Here is an 18156-nt window from a genome sequence, read left to right as displayed (position 1 = left end):
CGATCACTCTTATCTGCCATACATATTAATTATACACTCCGTGATTATAGATAGTGTTTTATTTTATGTAATTTTATATGTCTAATTATTATGGCTCTAATCCACATGTGCCGGGACAGATATTCATTATTCAAACAGCAGCAGATTTAATTCTTGAGATTTAGTATCTTTTAATTAACCTTGTTTAGTTTTCTTGAATGCTCATATAAAACATAGGAAATGAGCAATAACAAAAAAAAAAACTATATATGAAAACAAGAAATTAAGGGTTACAGCCAATAGTATTAACTCAGTTGAGAAACCCTAGTAAATAATCTGATGAAGTAAAAACTAAAAAAAAAAAAGAAAAAGAAAAAAGAAAAAATACTCGGCATGAATCACGCATCCGATGCTCCCTCCGTAATGCTGTCTAAATGCGGTCTCCAAACTCGGCCGCGGCCTCGCCGGCGATCTCTCTGCGACGAGACCTTCTCCGACAAAATCTCGCTGAGATAACGATCGGAAATGAGTAGGTCGGTGACGGAGTTATTATTTCCGGCGGATTTGGAAGCGGTGTTGGTTCTAGAAGGTTCGTTCTTCTTCCTCTTGGTGTGGAGTTTGGGCTGCGGCTGCGGCGGAAGGGGCATGAGGAAGTAAATCTTGCCGCGCTGGAGCTGCGCGTCGGGCGGAACGACGATTATTTTGGGGCACATGCCGTCCGCCGCCGACGACGGCTTCTTCAGGACGTGTTTGGGATGCAGTTTCATGATCTCCGCGGCGGTTACGGCGCCGCTGATCTCCTCCACGCGGCCGTTGGTGTGCACTATTCGGATCACGTCGAGCGCGCCGCATGGTAGAATGCACGAAATGCAGCACCGTATCGTGTTTTTCATGCCTGCGCCAACTAACTCTGTTTTTAGAGAGAGAGAGACAGAGAGAGAATGTGGAAATTTAAGGAGAGGAAGATGAAGAGAAGTTTCTTCTCCTTTGTTCTCTTCTTCTCTTGGGTAATATATTTGAAGAGAGAGAGAGAAAGAGAGAAATAAAAGTCGGAGAATGCTGGTGGGTATCAATCACTTCAGTTGAGTTGTTGTTGTTTTTTTCCTGCATGTTTCTATTATATGCTTTTGGACCTTTCTTTTCATTCACCACTTATTTCTGTTGGGAAATAATATTTCCTTTCCTTTCCTATTTTATTTTATTATAAAATGTCACGTATATAATGATGTATTGTAAATTGGAAATGTGAAAAACTCTTATGAAGTGTTGTGCTTTGCCTTTTGGATCCATCATTCCATCCCCTCTCCTCGCCCCATCACTAAGTTCAATAATTTGGGTTGGGTGTGAGGGGTTGGATGCTTATGGAGACACATGTTTGTTCATGATTGGTTTAGCCAAGTCATCGATTAATCGTACACGTGTCGAAATCGACACGCGACACTTGTCGGCTTCTTGTTGATTGTGCTAATTTGCTAGTGTGTAGTGAGCTATTAGTGGAAAGTAGGGTCATGGGGTGGAGAAGTTCAATTCTCTATGGTGAGGATGGAGAAATTAGGATTTGAAATCAAAATATGGGACACATAGTTGGGTGTATTGGATATAGATCTTCTTTTGAGAGGATTTGTGATCTTTCAATATCCCCAAGCAAGAAAAGGTCATGTGGATTGTGGTTTTCATTGGAAAGTGAGGGATATGATATATAGATATATAGACTAATTAACAATTTATTTAGTGCTAATGAACTTGACTTGTGTGATATTTGCTTGTCCTATTAACCCAATATGGTGAAGTTTGTCATACTTTAATCCAATCCATTTTTCAATCCTTTTTTAAAACACAGAATCGCCCGTATTGTTTTTACTAGTTACATAATATATATATATATATATATATATATATATAGGGTGTGGTTCTAGAGAGAACTACATTATTTGTGAGAACGGGAGAACCATCAAATCTAATGCATTCACTGTAAAAATTAATGCATCCGCTGTTAAAATTAATGCACTCAAAAAAATAAAAAAAAATGCTCCCTTCAGGATTCGAACCCAGGATCTGCATTCATCCAACAAGATGATGCATCCACCGTAGATCTTGATGATCGAATGGCTGAAAATGGTTCTCCGGTCTTCTTTTATTTATGGTTCTTTCCTGAACCTCTCCCTATATATATATATATATATATATATATTCATGCATTTTTGCTGGTTCGTAATTCTTAAAATAAGGGTGGTTTATTGAATAACCGCCCCCTATATATATATATATATATATATATATATATATCCTTAACCAAATAAACAGCCCTGACAATTTCAAGAAAATTAAATCTGTGAAAGAACTGATCAATCACACACACATTATATATAGAAAGAGATGACTATATGTTACAGAATTTGAAAAATGAGGACTATATATATGCATACCACCCCAAAGAAATTCACTTAATTATTTAAATATTGGCATTATATTGATTTGCTACGCCCTCTCCCAGAATAATGTTTTAGAAATGTTGATCTGATGGGTTCATCAAATTCTTCTTACTATACCAAGCAAAAACATTTTTATTTTTTTGGATTATAACTAAAGTTTTATCCAGTAGTCTTTTCAACTTAACCTCATATAAAGAAGTTCAAAAGCAAGATGATGAGTCGTAGAAAATGGTTTTTTTTTTTCAATGACAGATATCCAAAGAATTCAGTTAGATTTAACTGATTTGATGTATATCACCCCCGTGGGCCAAGTAGAAAACAAAAGAAAAGGACTCTAGCAAGAAAGAGAGAAGACGAAATTAGATAAAAATGAATTTGGATTTAATTAATATGGAGAAAATTTATAGTCTAATGGAGTTGGGGGACCCCAGATCATTTAATAGTAGAGATATAGTTAGTGGGCAGCATGTGAAGGATGGAGGGGAGGGTCCATTTTGGAGGGTGTCGTGCTCCATCTAAATCTTAATCTTAATCTCCCCTAAATCACAAAATCCAAACTGCGTGATTAGGTTTAACAAAATTAGCACTAATTAATTATACGTAATCATCATAAATCTTTGATGGCTATGGGAATTTTTTGAGGAGGTCATGTCATGGGCTGTCTCAATTTGATCCCTCTCTCTTCTTCAATTATAGAGAGAGAGAGAGAGACGAACCCTTATAAGGATGATGTGGGCAATCATCATCAAGAAAGCAGTAACAAAAAGGGAATTTTACACACACTTTTTTCTCATTATTTATGCTGAATGCTGTGGACGTTTTCAGCTCTCTGCGAAATTTATTTTTATGTACTATTTAATTTTTTCAGAAAATTCTATCTGATCACGATCAAAATTCTGTTTGGCCCTGTTGGCCGACTGCACCAACTCTTTTGACATTTTCTCAAGAAACAAGTGCGCATGAATTTTAAGGGAAATAAAGTCCAAAACAATATTGACCAGACATATATAATATATCTAAACCCGAAAGCTTAATAATTAGGTGAGGGGGTACATATAAATCGTACATTAATCCTTGGGTAAAACAAAAATTCTACATTAATCCATGTATATATGAATAAATAAATGGAGATACAGGGACCATTCAATATTTTCTTAAAATAATTTACACATATATAAAATATAGCAAGTGGAATTAGAAATTAGAGGGACATGGGCATGGGGGCTTCCTTTCCTTTAGAACAACTATGCACCTCTTTCTTGTAAACTTGGGGCATGCATGAGTATTTATTTACTCAATAAATTACATTGAAATCACTGCAAATGAGGTTTAAAATTGTGAAAACGATATGGATGGCACGATATTAATGAAAATTGTTTGATTTTTTCACATGGGTGGAATGAACTTCACGAGAGGCATCGTGTGATAGTACCTATGCAGTACAAATATAGTGAATGAAATGAAATCACACCAGAATTCTATATAGTATAGTATTTTTTTGAAGCGGAATTCTATATATATAGTATTAGTGGGTAAACATTCACACTTAAGACATACACAAAAAATTGTGTGTGTGTGTGTGTGTTTTTTAATGTATTTATAGCAAGACATACACAAAAAACTATTAACATGGTGTTTGGCTGAACTTAAAAGCCCCTTAAAATATCTTATAAATTATTCAGTAATTTATAAGCTTTTAAATAAACATTTGGCACTTAAAGCTCCTAAATAACCTATAAGCTATAAAAATAAGTTTCAATAACTTATGAGCTCCCAAAAATAAAATTTTCGACCTCAACTTATTTTTTCATAATCTCTTAGACAACTATCATTCTACAAAATAACCATATGATGATTAGTTATTTCCATTACAGACTATTTGAAGTTCAGTTCTCTTCAAATTTAGTTCTTCCTCTAATTAGCATTTTCTCTAATTTACAATTCTACGATTCTATATTATTCAAACACTTTGACAATTTATAAGCTCTTGAAATATTTTACAAATTAGCAACTTATAAACTCTCTCTAAAATAAAGTATGACAAAAAAAATATATAAAAAAAATTTCGAAGTTGATTTGAAGGGAACAAATTTTGATGGATTTTACACCTAAGGCTGGTTTTGGATTTTGTTGGAATGAGAATATTTATGATCAAAGATTTTAAGTTGGAATTTCACCGATATTTTAAAAAAATGATCTTTTTATTGTATAAGATTTTTCCAATGCAACTTCCTTCTCTTATGGGGTACTTGCTTTGTAGTGGCAAAAGAAATTCCCCGCAACCTATGGGTAGGGCTTGGTCCACGTATTTTGTATGATAAGCTTAGGCTGGTCATGATTCATAGCCACCACTGCTCCATTTTGGCCTCGGATACTCTTCAACTAGCAATACTAGAAAATGGAAAATAAAATTAGAAACGAATTACGTCACCAGGAAAATATGAATTAGAAATTCAGAATTATATTTTTTGTTCAAATATTTGGTGACCTGATTAACTAGTTCAATTATTCTTAGTTCACTTTCCACAAGAAAATGAAATTAGGCCTGTTAAATCTGCTAAGAGTGGTGAAGGCCCAATTGTTGTTTGAGCCCAAATAAGCCCAATACCTGATATGACCCAAGCCCAGTCTCAACAACGATGACTCTCTAACCGGAGGAAACTGCAGAGTTATGAACAGCAGAAGTTCGAGTTCGTCTTGTCGAATAATTAACCTGCAGCTGCAGCTCTCTCTGCTCACACCTCTCGAGATAATCCAATCCAGCTCAATCTCCGCCGCCGCCGCCGCCGCGACATGCCAGTTTTCAAGACGCCGTTCAACGGCTACTCCGTCAAATTCAGCCCATTCTACGAGAACCAGGTCGCAGTCGCCACCGCCCAGAATTTCGGCATACTCGGCAACGGCCGGGTCCACGTGCTCCAGCTCGGACCCGCTATCACAGAGCGCGCCGCCTTCGACACAGCCGACGGAGTCTACGATGTCTGCTGGTCGGAATCGCACGATTCGCTCATCGTCGCCGCCGTGGCTGATGGCTCGCTGAAGATCTACGATTTGTCGCTGCCGGCGGCAGCCAATCCGATCCGATCGCTCCACGAGCACGCTCGCGAATGCCACGGCGTCGATTTCAACACCGTCAGGAAGGACTCGTTTTTGAGCGCAGTCGTGGGATGACACCGTGAAATTGTGGACCGTGGATCGGCCGGCGAGCGTGCGGACTTTCAAGGAGCACGCTTATTGTGTCTACGCCGCCGCGTGGAACCCTAGACACGCCGATATCTTCGCTTCCGCTTCCGGTGATTGTACCACTCGCATTTGGGATGTGCGCGAACCAGGTTAGCTATTCCGAACGCATATCTGTAGCATAATCACCAGCAATTATGCAATTTAGGTTTTTGATGAAGTATCAACCTGTCTAATTTCAATATTGATTGCGAATTAAACTGGTCTTCGTGGATTAGGTTTACAGTTGTTGAACGAGTATTAATAAAATTGCCTAAATCTCAGATAAATGCAGCAAAAAGGCAAGCCTTTTTAGGGAATTAACTATGACCAAACAATATCATTCCTAAATTATACTGATCATGAAAAAAAATTCTTCAGGTTCTACCATGATTCTTCCTGCACACGAATTCGAAATCCTGGCGTGTGACTGGAATAAATACGATGATTGCATCATCGCAACTGCATCAGTGGATAAATCCATAAAAGTTTGGGATGTGAGGAATTACAGAGTGCCTCTGGCTGTGCTAAACGGGCATGGTTATGCGGTGAGGAAGGTGAAGTTCTCTCCCCACAGGGGGAGCATGTTAGCATCTTGCTCGTACGATATGAGCGTGTGTTTATGGGATTATATGGTCGAGGATGCACTCATTGGGAGGTACGACCACCACACGGAGTTTGCAGTTGGTGTTGATATGAGCGTGCTTGTCGAGGGGCTCTTGGCGAGCACTGGCTGGGACGAGCTTGTCTACGTTTGGCAACATGGAACGGACCCTAGGGCGCCGTGACACGAGGTGTGCTTTCCTTGTTCTTCCCTCCCCAATGTATAAAGAAACAGATTACATTTACAGGGTCTCATCTTCATTGTTGTACTTGTTCTTTATGAATGTGGTATGATGGTTGACAACAGCTCTAAAAAATTCTGACTGTTGAATAATGCAGCGGCCAACAAGTTCAAATGTATGAATTCCAGCCATACTTGAAGGGAATATGTTACCCCTTTGATAGTTTTTTGTTGAATAGGGTTTCATGGTGAAATGAAATTTAATCGGCTCCAAAGGAGCTGTGTTTTCGTGTTTGAACTGTTTTATATGAATAGAAGCAACTGTTGACAAACAGAGTTTGAATCAATTCTCATATTCTAAAATGTGGTCTGTATCTCATGATCACCAAATTCAAGAAAACGAGGCGTTGTATGCAAACATTTTGCTCAATTTCATTCCATACAATTGCATCCGATCATAGTCTACATTTTGTCCAGAAAATTTGACCTTTGACGAGTGACATTACAAAATCTTGCTAATTTACCCCACATATCTAATTATCGACCCATATTTGCAATCTAAGAGCAATTTCGTAATCTTCATCATCAACAACGCCCATCCATACCTTCTACGTGCAATTATTGCACATAAAGGCAGTAGTAATGTATTTGTCGAAATGAATAATAAGACACATATTAGCACAATAAGAGCTCGCATTCTTGCAGGCGCGAGAGAAGCCTCCTGACAGCTTGGTCGTTCATCTGGTTCAGCCCAACAATCTGAAGAAGACAGAAAATAATCAAATTTGTAATTCTCAGCACATATAAGAATACGTCATAACTTAAGCTTTTAAGTAATACTACCTGCTATCAGCTTGCCCAGAGGACCTTCTGGGATTTCAAGCGTCTGCCCATCGTTGCCGACAGCATAAACTACCTGCCCCCCCACGACAACAACAAAAGTACATCATGTGAGCCTCTTGGGCTTGCTATAAATGAAGGTGATCGTTGATGAGGCTTACCTGTACAGATGGTATGCCTTCCCATGGTCTTTTGAGTGTGCAAAGCTCCCACATTATGACCCCCAGGCTGAAGATGTCGCATTTCTCTGTGAAGGGCTCGTTGCGTATGAGTTCTGGTGCCATCCATTCTGGCGTTCCAGCTGAAGAAGAGTCTTTCATGGGCCTGGTGATCAGTTTCCGAGAAAGTCCAAAATCACATATCTTCACCACCCAATGCTTGTTCACAAGGCAATTTGCACTTTTCAGATCACGGTGTACCACGTTCATTCGATGGATGCTAATTAATCCCCTGTATACTCGGGGAAACAATGGACCAAAATTAGATGCAAATGGAAGAAGAATCAAGTGAAACAGACCATAAACCGAAAATCATATTTGTCTTTATTCATGAACCTACCTAATGATCCCAGATCAATTGAAGTCATCATCCGATCCGTTCACAAATTCATTTGACATAATAGATTATCGATACTAACTAATATTTAGAGTTCGGCAAAACATACAACATTATAGAAATGCCCGAACAGAACTGGATAAGAGCAAAGTTTTCTTGGTCTTATTATTGCTAAGATCAAGATGCATACCTGCATATATCACTAAGCATTTTGAGCCTCCTTTGCCAGCTAAGCTTCTTTTTCAGCCCACTTGCATGGATTAAGTAATACAGTGAACCCATCTCCATAAATTCAGTAACTAGGGACAGGCGCGGAGGTGTTGTGCACGCACCAAGGAATAGGATAACTGCATGAAGAAGATAATGTGCTTTTGCTAACAAACAATTTGACAGTAGAGGAAGAAACAGTGAGTTAAGCAGGGAGATTTACCATTTGGGTGGCGAATCCGGCTGCACGAGAGAAAAGGAATCATTAGAAAATTGAAGATGTCACATTCCCCTTACCAAGGATAATTGTTGAATTAAAATCATTTTCAAAACACACTCTTAACATTAGAGGTCCAACAAGTATATTACCTCAAGATAGATATTTCGTTGCAGAAGTCTTCAATATTCTCAGCAGTCGGATCTTGTTCCAGAAATACTTTGATCCCAACCTCTAACCCATTCCAGGTGCCACGAAAAACTTCACCAAAGAATCCTAATGCACAAGGAAGAAGAGAAAATAGTCTTCAATAGAGATGAGAGGCAAATAGAGGGGAGACAATGCTGAAAATAAATATCAAGTAGTGATGAAAACAGATATGATCTAAGATCTGTTTTGATAGCGGAAACTTGAAAGATATCTATTCCAGTATTTTGTTTCATTCACAAAATTATTTTTATTAATAATGTTATAAACGCACCTATGGAGCACAAACTTTTGGCAGTGCAAGGCACATGCAATGACTATAAATTTCACCTACTGAGGAAAATATGTATCAACTAGTGAGTCTCAATTAAAGAGCAGAAACTTTATACCAAACTATCCAGTAGTTTATTCAGTTTTTCTTTAAAAATAAAAATAAAAAAAATGATGGTGGCAAATATGACAACCAATATCATGCTTCCAGCTTTAATCCCACACCAATATCATGCTTCACTAAAGCTAACTTAAGAACATACATACCAATTCCTACACGAGCTCCGATGGTTATCTCAGAAAAATCAATATTCCATTCTTCAAAGGGTAGCAATGGCTGGTTCAGGAACTTTGACGACTCAAGCACTTTACTAAATGTTGACATCATATCAGGACTCACAAAAATTTCTGGTGTGTCACTCATAAGAGAACCTTTCTTGGAAAATCGTTGAGGAGAAGAAGGCAAAGAGATTGCCTTGTGAGAGTGTAATTGTTTCAGGGGAAGATTATATGTCAAAGGCTTTTGACCATACAGCCCATCATGGGCGTCCGGATTGAACCTTGACACCTGGAAAGGAAAGATGGTCATAATACAACAAATCCAACTACCAACATAGAGATTGAAGATAAATAGCAGGGCACGTATACATATTCATGCAAAAAGCGACAAGACTATAAAGGCAAAACTGCCCATAGGTTAAACATAAAGCAGAAAAATGGAAAGCATGCACAGTAAGTAGTCTGTCACCATTTTTGGAAAGACCATAGTTTGTTACATTTTTGTAATAAAAACAAAAGTTTGAAACCTAGGCAGCCTATATTTCAATAGATTCTTAAACTACTAAAACCCCATCAAGACCCATTTTGAATTTAATTGAACGCAAAATGTTTTCCAAAAAGGAAAAAAAAGGGGAAAAGATTGTCACATTGGAGTATAAGAAATATTCCACAGTAAAGTTCAGCACTAAAATAAAAGACAATAATTCCAAACTAAAATTAAAGAAAACTCAAGTCGCTGCAGATAAATTGTTTTATTACTCTCTTATCACCAACTAATTACTGGGTGAATTACACTTCTAGTGTAAGGGAATAACAGAAGAGAAGGTGCCTACACTTCCTCGCAGGTCTGAACAGTCTTCTTGTTCACTTGTGGAACAACTATAAGATGAAGCTACTTGTTCCTCCGGATGACGATTTCTCTTGAGAGTTTCACTCATTTCTCGAACAGCCCTACATTCAAACTTTCATGACCATGTTAGCACATTCCTATGCAGAATCACATCTTTAACAAACAAGTTACAACAGTGAAACTACAAAATGCTCAGTAAAGAAGATATTTTTTCAACACAAGCTGAAGAGGTTTCTAAAATAGAAAGCAGACAGCCTTGCTACTGATAGAATTCACTTGAATGACTAAAAGGATTAGCTCTTCTTTCAAGAAGAACACATAAGTAGACATATAGTAATAGATGCATGAAAACAGGCAGAAATTTTCAATTTAACATTCCTACATGGACATACTCAGCCAGTCACCCCAGAAAGTTCAGATTAAGTTCTGCAATTATCAGAATTCTGCCACAATTCATGCAATGGATTATTTTCCACCTGATCATATTAATATCGACTTTCATAAAACCCATGGACAATTTTGTTCTGAAAGCTGCTTCAAATGGCATACAAGAATAAGTTAACCTATTGCTGGTATGCTAGTTAGTTATCATATAGCCATTACATCTTCAATGGCATTGCTTCAATGATAAAGAGGGTTTGGCCCCTTCACATACTACAGTTGTCATACAATTTCTATCACATATACTAAAGATTTTAAGATACAATTAACAAAACCAACAATTCAATGTAAGCACATCTAGGATGTAACAAGCAGAAAGAGAGAACCACCTCACTATATCATCACCAATCTCGGGAACCATGCTAATACAGCGCCGTCTTCTCCTACGAGCTTCTATTGGAGATGCACCAACAGACCTTGAATTTGATAACAAATTTATGTGAGAAAAGGCATTATAAAACATATTTCTACCAGAAAATATAAGCAGAGGGATTGGAGGAAATGCATGTCGAAAAGCAATTTGAGAAATGAAAGATTCTTTACTGCACTGCACTAAAAAATTAATCTGGGTATAAGGTCAAAGTGAAGTTTAAGATGAGAGTTTATTGTGGTAACAGTTAAAGCAATAGACATAAAAAATGTATTCAACACTGTTCTCAGTTTTTACCTTAAGTTTATCCCATTTTTATCTTTTTGCAAGTATGGGGATCAAGGTAGAAGATGTTGTCATTATGAACAAACTCCACAAGATCAATATTAATGAGAAAGATAACAAAGCTAGCTATATAAGCTATATATGTACTTAACAATGAGATAACAGGCCAACTAACCAAATGTTTCAGTTTTATATGCTGACCAATTTTTGTCTCAAGCGTATGTTAGAGATGCTAGACAATGCTTCACCAGGCTTAATTTCAGAGATAGACATATAACCAGAAAATGGAAACTGACTCTGACATCCTAATAGACACCTTAAATCCGTGATTAGTATAAGAATGAGGGAGGTAACTATCGTATTAAAAATGCTGAAGACTACAGACCTTGATGCATTAATATCATTGTCATACTCCTGGAATGAATGCCTGCAACCTCCAAGCAAAGATCTCCCATGTCCACGGAAGAAAGGATGCTCCGGACTGGAATATTTTATAGCCCAACAGAAGATAATAAAAAAAACGTGAACGAAAAAAAGCAGTACTTCATACATAAGAAATTAGCAAGTTACATCAACAGATGAACTAAATTCAAAAAACTCCTAGCAAGAAACAGTTATACAAAACAGATGGAGGAAGAAGTCAAAGCAGTTTAAATTGAAATTTAAGGGAAAAACTTGCTACCACACTGGCTTGAATAATCAGAGAACCAAAATAATTTTCTCAAGGAATAATTATAGCATGAATGAAATTTCTGCATATCCAGCATACTGCAAACAGAAAGATGAGGTGGCACATAATAGAAAATATTTTAGGACACAAAATGCGATGGGTGGGAAGGAACATGTTCCTATCAAATATTCGAAAAACCAGCCCCTTGGATGAGTTCAAAAGAAGTGTGTTATACTAACCTAATGATTACGAGATATAGAGGAATAGGATATAAACAAGATGATACAGAATTAACAAAGAAAGTTAACCTAAAGCCTAGTATTGTACTAATCCAAAAGCAACTTGCAAGATGTCAAAGTTCTGCATTTGATTTCATGCATGCTAACATTTGATTATTTAGGCAAGTAAAATGAACTGGAGATGCTTTTTCTCAGACACAAACTAGCTCAACAAAGAATCTCACTGAAGCTTATTAATGTAGTTGTGAATAAATTAATAAAGTGATAACATGTGGAAGTTCAGAAGTGTTTCAAAGATCTAGCTCAATATTTTGTCAACTCTAATTGCTTATAGGATTTTGATCAACTTCACTTTTATCATTAAGTTGATATCCTCTAAAGCCATAAAAAGTCGCACATAGCAATATTGCAATGCAGAGCCATAAAGGGCTGCCAGAAGTTAGAGACAAAACTTAATATTTAGTAAGAGGTGCCTGAGGGACACAACTCTGGACACAAGATATGCATCCTTAATAAGAAATTGAAGATCAAACTTCGGTATAGCACTTCTCTCAAAATTTGACACCTCTTCATTTAGGAAAGATAAAAATAAAAGTGCCTTTTCAGTTTACAGAAGTTACAAGACCTTGAACTTGCAGTCCTTTGTTCAGCTATGGCTTTCTTTCGACTACGCCTCCAAAATGAATTTGCTACATTTGGTTCACTGTGAGATAATCTAGATAAGAACAGGTATTTAGTAACCTTACCCAAACAAATCACACGAACAGATGAATATTATTGTAGTTGGATCGCGGCATAGGAAAAGTTTTCCATGCATGGTACACATTATCTTCTTTGTGAGAAATAAAATACTCCCTCCGTCCCATTACTTTTGGGCACTGGAGATTAAAAAATGTGTAATTAGGTATAGAGAGAGAATATGTTGCCAAAAAAAAAGGGACATTCCATTATGGAAAGTGGGACATTTGTAATGGGACGGCAGGCAGTAAGATGCAAGTAACAAGGATTGGATTATCTGAGACTTGGATTTTTAAACAGCTTTCCCACAAAGAGGCGCCACCAAATATATAAGCTGAGAGAAATATATTACAGCAGTAGCAGGGTGTAATGCTAAAAGCTTAAGGTTCACTACAAAGAGATTTTTTAAACTGCCAATTGAGAACAGCACTGGATCCAGGATATATGTGTTCTTACCCTTCCACTTCTGTTTGATCTGAAAATGCACGCACTGGACTATTTGGTTCAATAGGTGAATCATATGAATCATTTTCGGCAGAATCACTCTCACCAGCAGAGAGATGAGAGAGAAGAACTGCCTTTGCTGAGCACGGCACCAACTTCCCAGGGTTACGTGCAAGATCAACCAAAAATTCAGTAGAATTTAAAACAACTATAGCAGACATGTGCCTATACGCGTCTGATCGTTCTATTACCCCTTCTCTATGCAAACCCTGTAAGAAGTGGCAAATACAAAGACAAAATCAGTAGTTGGTTATGTAGAACAGATTCAGTTATGGCGGACAGTAAGAAGATAAGCAGCTGCTGATGCTATGACAAATATAAAACTCATTGTGTGTTTCAGAAGAGGATGGCACCTTACCACCATAAGCATACATTCCAGGCCAACAGTGTCAGCAAGAACTTTGAATAAGATAGCTTTGGAATGGCAAGAACCGTGCTTTACATGGCCCAGCATATGGATACCTTGATTGTCCAATGCATGAGAGACTTCTTCAAGTGCGCCTCTCACATGATCAGGTTCCAATTTGGGTCTTTTGAAGAAATCGCAGACCTTTAGAGGTGTTAATAACAAACTCAAAAAACATAATTTTATGAAGCCACCTCAAATGAAAAAATGCAGTAAAAAGAACTCAAAAGAATTGCACACCAATCCAGCTAGCTTCTTGATTATGGCAGCAGGATTTGGATTGAGTCCCTTCACCAATGTGATAGCTAACTGCTTTAACATAGAAAGCTTCTTATCTTTACGCGCATCAACAAGAATAACATTGGGCCTGAGCCCATCAGCATCCAAAGCCTGGAGCTCATCTATAGAGGGAATAGTATCAAAAAGCTCCTTGAATCTTCTTTCCTACAAAATAAGAGGAATCATAAAGCAACCAAGTTCAACACCAATTAAGTTGATTTGCAATATACCTCACCACTTTTAATAAGACATTGCTTGATTTAGAAGATAAAGTAAATCAAGTCACTGGCATAAATTTCGGACAGTATGAAATAGTACACATTTCTTTATCAATAAAAACAAAAAGGACCTTCATGTCATAAAATGGAAAGGAATAAAAGTATATAAAATTATTCCATCATGTACTAGATAGAAGTTCCAAAATGTAAGCTAACACAAAATTCCTTAATAAAGAAAACCCTGAGTTGGTGAGTATGAGTAGAACTAATAGACTCTATATATGGCTATGGCTATGGCTATGAGAAATTGTTAGCACCCAGAGATTTTACTGCAATATTTCTCTACATCAATGCTATTATTTCTAGAGATTATTGAATGCTTAAGACTGAAAGTCACATAATTTAAACTGGATTTAACTGTTATGCAGATTTTAAAGAGAGTTATTACATAAATAGCGACATATACTTGCTCCCAGTCATACAAAGAGCTAAGAAATTTTTCTGGGAGAATTTCATTAAGAAAAGGGCCATGTTTGAAAATTTTGCATATATCAACAATAAGGAAGCTGGATATAAATTTTTGCCTCACGCACGATAATTTGATACTAAAAGTTCTGAGGCAGAGTGTGCACGTGTTGGTCTAGTGGTAGAGTGGTTAATGCCAAGGCCAAAGGTCTTGGGTTCGAGTCCACCGTGGCATGGCCTTTAAATTTCTTTGTTTAATTAATTGCTAATTTATCAAAATTAAAAAAAATCTGAGGCAGAAACAAATTTATTACAATGATGTAAAGGATGCAGCGGTAATGCTGGCCAAGATATTCAACATTGCATAAAACTTTTTGAGAATAACACAGCAGAAAAGAGAACTGGGTTGCAAACTTTCAGGTGTGGTTAAAATGAATTTGAGGCAATGTGATCTTTATATCTGTTATAAATCAGATAGAAAGAAACACAAGCAAACTCATTAAACATAGTAAATATGACATTACCTTATCAATTTGCTTTCTCATTTTATGAACTTCACCAAAGAAAGCATAATATATTGGTCATCCGTATGTCAGCATACCAAGGATTCATAGCACATCTTAAAAGTAATGATCATACTTACTGGATAGACGAAGTAGAAACCATCTGGAATTGGTTCGGCTAGCTTTCCAGTGTCCCACAAAGTCTGTGATGCTAAATGAAATGCTGGACTCCCACAGTCAAATTGACCTTTTGATTTAGAACTTGAGGTTTCATCTGGAGAAGCCAGAGAAATTGCCCGCAGTTTGTCAATAAGACCCGACGGCCACCATTGGGCATTATGAACTGGTCCTTCCACCAGCCTAGTATCGTCTGTTGTCTCCTCCATGTATTCTTCAACTCAAAATACAATTTCATGTTTGGTAACATGTAACATGCATAAGAGTCATAGCCAACACAAACTCTGCCCCAGAAAATGTTCATAAACAGCTTGTCTATGATTTGACTGCAGAGCAAAGAATCTGCAACTTGAAAAGAGGGGGAAAAAATGAGCAAGCTCACATTCAAATTCTCCACAGTGGTTGTTTTACTGTGTTCCATAAACAGAATGTACCAATTAGCATTTCTTGAACCAAGTAAACAAACTTCCATACCCTCCAACAAAATGGAACACAATAAACATCTTAAATAAAGGAAAAACATTTTCAAGATCACCTAGTATTTTCCCACAAGAATGTAGAAAAGTTTGAAATAAAAATAAATTGAGAATCATGTTATTCACAAAAATGTCAATAAATAAAAATAAAATTTCCTGAAAGATTTTATAGTCGATGCATGTCACTTTCTTTATCTTCTGTGACATCAAAGTGAACTATAACGGAGAAGCACATTCACCTTCCAACATGGCAGTTTCACTGTTAACTAACTTTCCTTAGGCAACACACTTTCTATCTTTGTTTTTGTACCACAGTAGTTGCGCTTTTCTTTTAGTTTTGAGCACTCAATTAGTTAGTAACTAGGCTTTGCTTGTACAGATTTTGTAACCAATTCCCAATACATTAAAACAGAAACTCGCTCCAACTTATCCTTGATTAGCCAACACGAGATGCATTGTGATAACCAATAATATAATATACTCTTCTTAAACCAGAAACCCTTGTGATAAATCAACCATGCACTCTGAGACATGATCAGTATCTAATCTCATGAAAAACAATTCTGCAGAATGAGCAATCTACTTCTCCACCGAAGTCATCAAACAGCAGCCGTCTCTCCACAACTCCAACACAAGCATGAGCACATGCACACACAAGAGAATGAAGGAAAAACAAAGAAACAATAATGGACTAGATTCACTTGATTATTGATCAATTAAAAAGTCAATTCGGCATAGGGGTGGAGAAGACAATGAGAAGAAGGGAAAAACCTCATTCTCGTGACGAAGTAAATAATCAATAGAAAAAACTTAACTTGATCTCATAACAGGAAACCAATCAGCCAATAAGAAGAAGATAGCAATAATGTCGATATACCACAACAAAATCCGTCGCAGCAAAACATGAAGGCTTCTCCAACTTGAGAAAAAACCTTACATATTGAAGTTGTAACCCAACGACAATCCTTGACCAACCAGAGTAAATACATAAAAACCTCGTTTTTCTTCTCCATGAAACAGAATAATCCAGCTTAGACACTTGATTTACTCCTTTGCCCGATTCATTTTCAATTAATCAATGAAATAAAACTTCCTCATCCATTCATTCCAAAAGCACGTACAAATGAACAAATAACCAATCAAGCAACACTCTATTAACAAATTCACGACAATAAAAGATGAAAACAGAACAATTCAACGAGAATTTGAAGACAAGAGGCGATGGTAAAAAACGATAACGGAGAGTCACCGGAAGATCTGCAGCCGTAAATCTGAGAATGAATACCGGAAACATGGCAATCTGAATCTGGGAGAAGTGGCGTTAAACTCTACTTCTACGTTCGCGTCATTATTAAAACTGAAAATCAATGGAGTTCGATTATTAGATCGCTACTGAATCTGATTGTACATATTTATATTTATATAAGTAATAATAATAACAACAACAATAATTAATAAATGTCAACGACTCCTGGCGTGGTTTAATTTTGCAAATATTATTTGAAACGATTTTTTTTTTTTTTTGCAAACATTATTTAAATGCGAAGGAGCGTTCAAACCAACGGCGTGTGGAACAGCAGTAGCTAAAATGTGGTAGGAAAGGTGAACTCAAGTTGGTGAGGAAATTTATTTATCTACTTAATAATAAATGGGTTTTTTCACTTACACAATTAAAGCTAATAATTTATTTTGGATATAAATACTGTAATTACACAGCTTGCGTAATTATGGAAGTATGCATGTTCCATAATTATAAGCGAATACTACTAATTTGGGATAATAACTATAGACAATCTTTGGACTTTATTCTTGAAACTTTTAATGCGTAGTTTTGCCATAGAGAGAAAACTCGGGCTTTCCATTTTTTATACTCCGTATTTTCTTTTCTGAAGACTTGGGTAATTTTATTTTTCAAAACACATATATAAAGATGTTTCCTTTTAAAAAAAAAATAATAGTTACAAGTAAAGATGCTTTTTAGACAATATCTTGAATTTAATAAAACAACATGCCAGCTAAGCCATACGCCTTTCCCCACGAGCCTCAAATTAATGACCCATTATATATTTGTCTATGTAATCACATAACTAGAGCGCGAATCTAGGAATTAATGAGTAGGGCTGTCGATCGGTTCGGGTCGTTACCGTACTCACATTTCGTTCCCGAACCCGAAATTGCAATTCACTACCGTTCCCGATCGTTAGGGTTCGTTACCCGATTCGGTAGTTCAAATACTCATTTAAAAATTAAAATTCAAAATTTGCTAGATAAATTGAACTATTCAATAAGCACTAACCACTGCTAAAGCTCATTTATACTTAAATATTCATAATTTTATTTCCTAAGATCGATTTTTTTATTTAAAATTAATAAATAGCATAATATTAAATTATATCAACTTAAATAATTTTGTTATTTCGTACGTTGTTATGGGTAACTAGAAATTTTTCTAAAAATGCGAAACGCGATACCAAAAATTCGTTATGGATACCCAACCGGAATTCGTTCGGACGGATTATCCAAAACCGATCAATTAGACAGCCCTA

General features: G+C 36.7%; 2 protein-coding genes and 1 pseudogene across 2 annotated transcripts; 1 reads left to right on the top strand and 2 right to left on the bottom strand.

Moving 5' to 3' along the window:
* Positions 1-220: 220 nt before the first annotated feature.
* LOC130985355 (uncharacterized) lies at positions 221-1262 on the bottom strand. The gene has a single exon (XM_057908290.1). The coding sequence runs from the start codon at positions 870-872 to the stop codon at positions 378-380; it is 495 nt and encodes a 164-aa protein (XP_057764273.1). The 5' UTR covers positions 873-1262; the 3' UTR covers positions 221-377.
* Positions 1263-5067: 3805 nt separating this feature from the next.
* On the top strand, positions 5068-6708 carry LOC130985354 (peroxisome biogenesis protein 7). Its single transcript, XM_057908289.1, is given in 3 exon segments — positions 5068-5570; positions 5572-5743; positions 6012-6708. Coding segments are annotated over 3 exon segments (945 nt in total). The 5' UTR covers positions 5068-5204; the 3' UTR covers positions 6419-6708.
* A 173-nt stretch (positions 6709-6881) lies between these two features.
* On the bottom strand, positions 6882-17152 carry LOC130985353 (serine/threonine-protein kinase EDR1-like; annotated as a pseudogene).
* Between the last annotated feature and the right edge of the window lie 1004 nt (positions 17153-18156).

This window comes from Salvia miltiorrhiza, chromosome 5, assembly GCF_028751815.1.
Source record: "Salvia miltiorrhiza cultivar Shanhuang (shh) chromosome 5, IMPLAD_Smil_shh, whole genome shotgun sequence".
In the NCBI taxonomy this organism is placed as follows: domain Eukaryota; kingdom Viridiplantae; phylum Streptophyta; class Magnoliopsida; order Lamiales; family Lamiaceae; genus Salvia; species Salvia miltiorrhiza.
This window is presented reverse-complemented; position numbering and strand designations above follow the sequence as displayed.

Bases quoted from the DNA above. Each gene is read 5' to 3' on its own strand.
- LOC130985355 (XM_057908290.1), bottom strand. From the start codon at position 872: ATGAAAAACACGATACGGTGCTGCATTTCGTGCATTCTACCATGCGGC.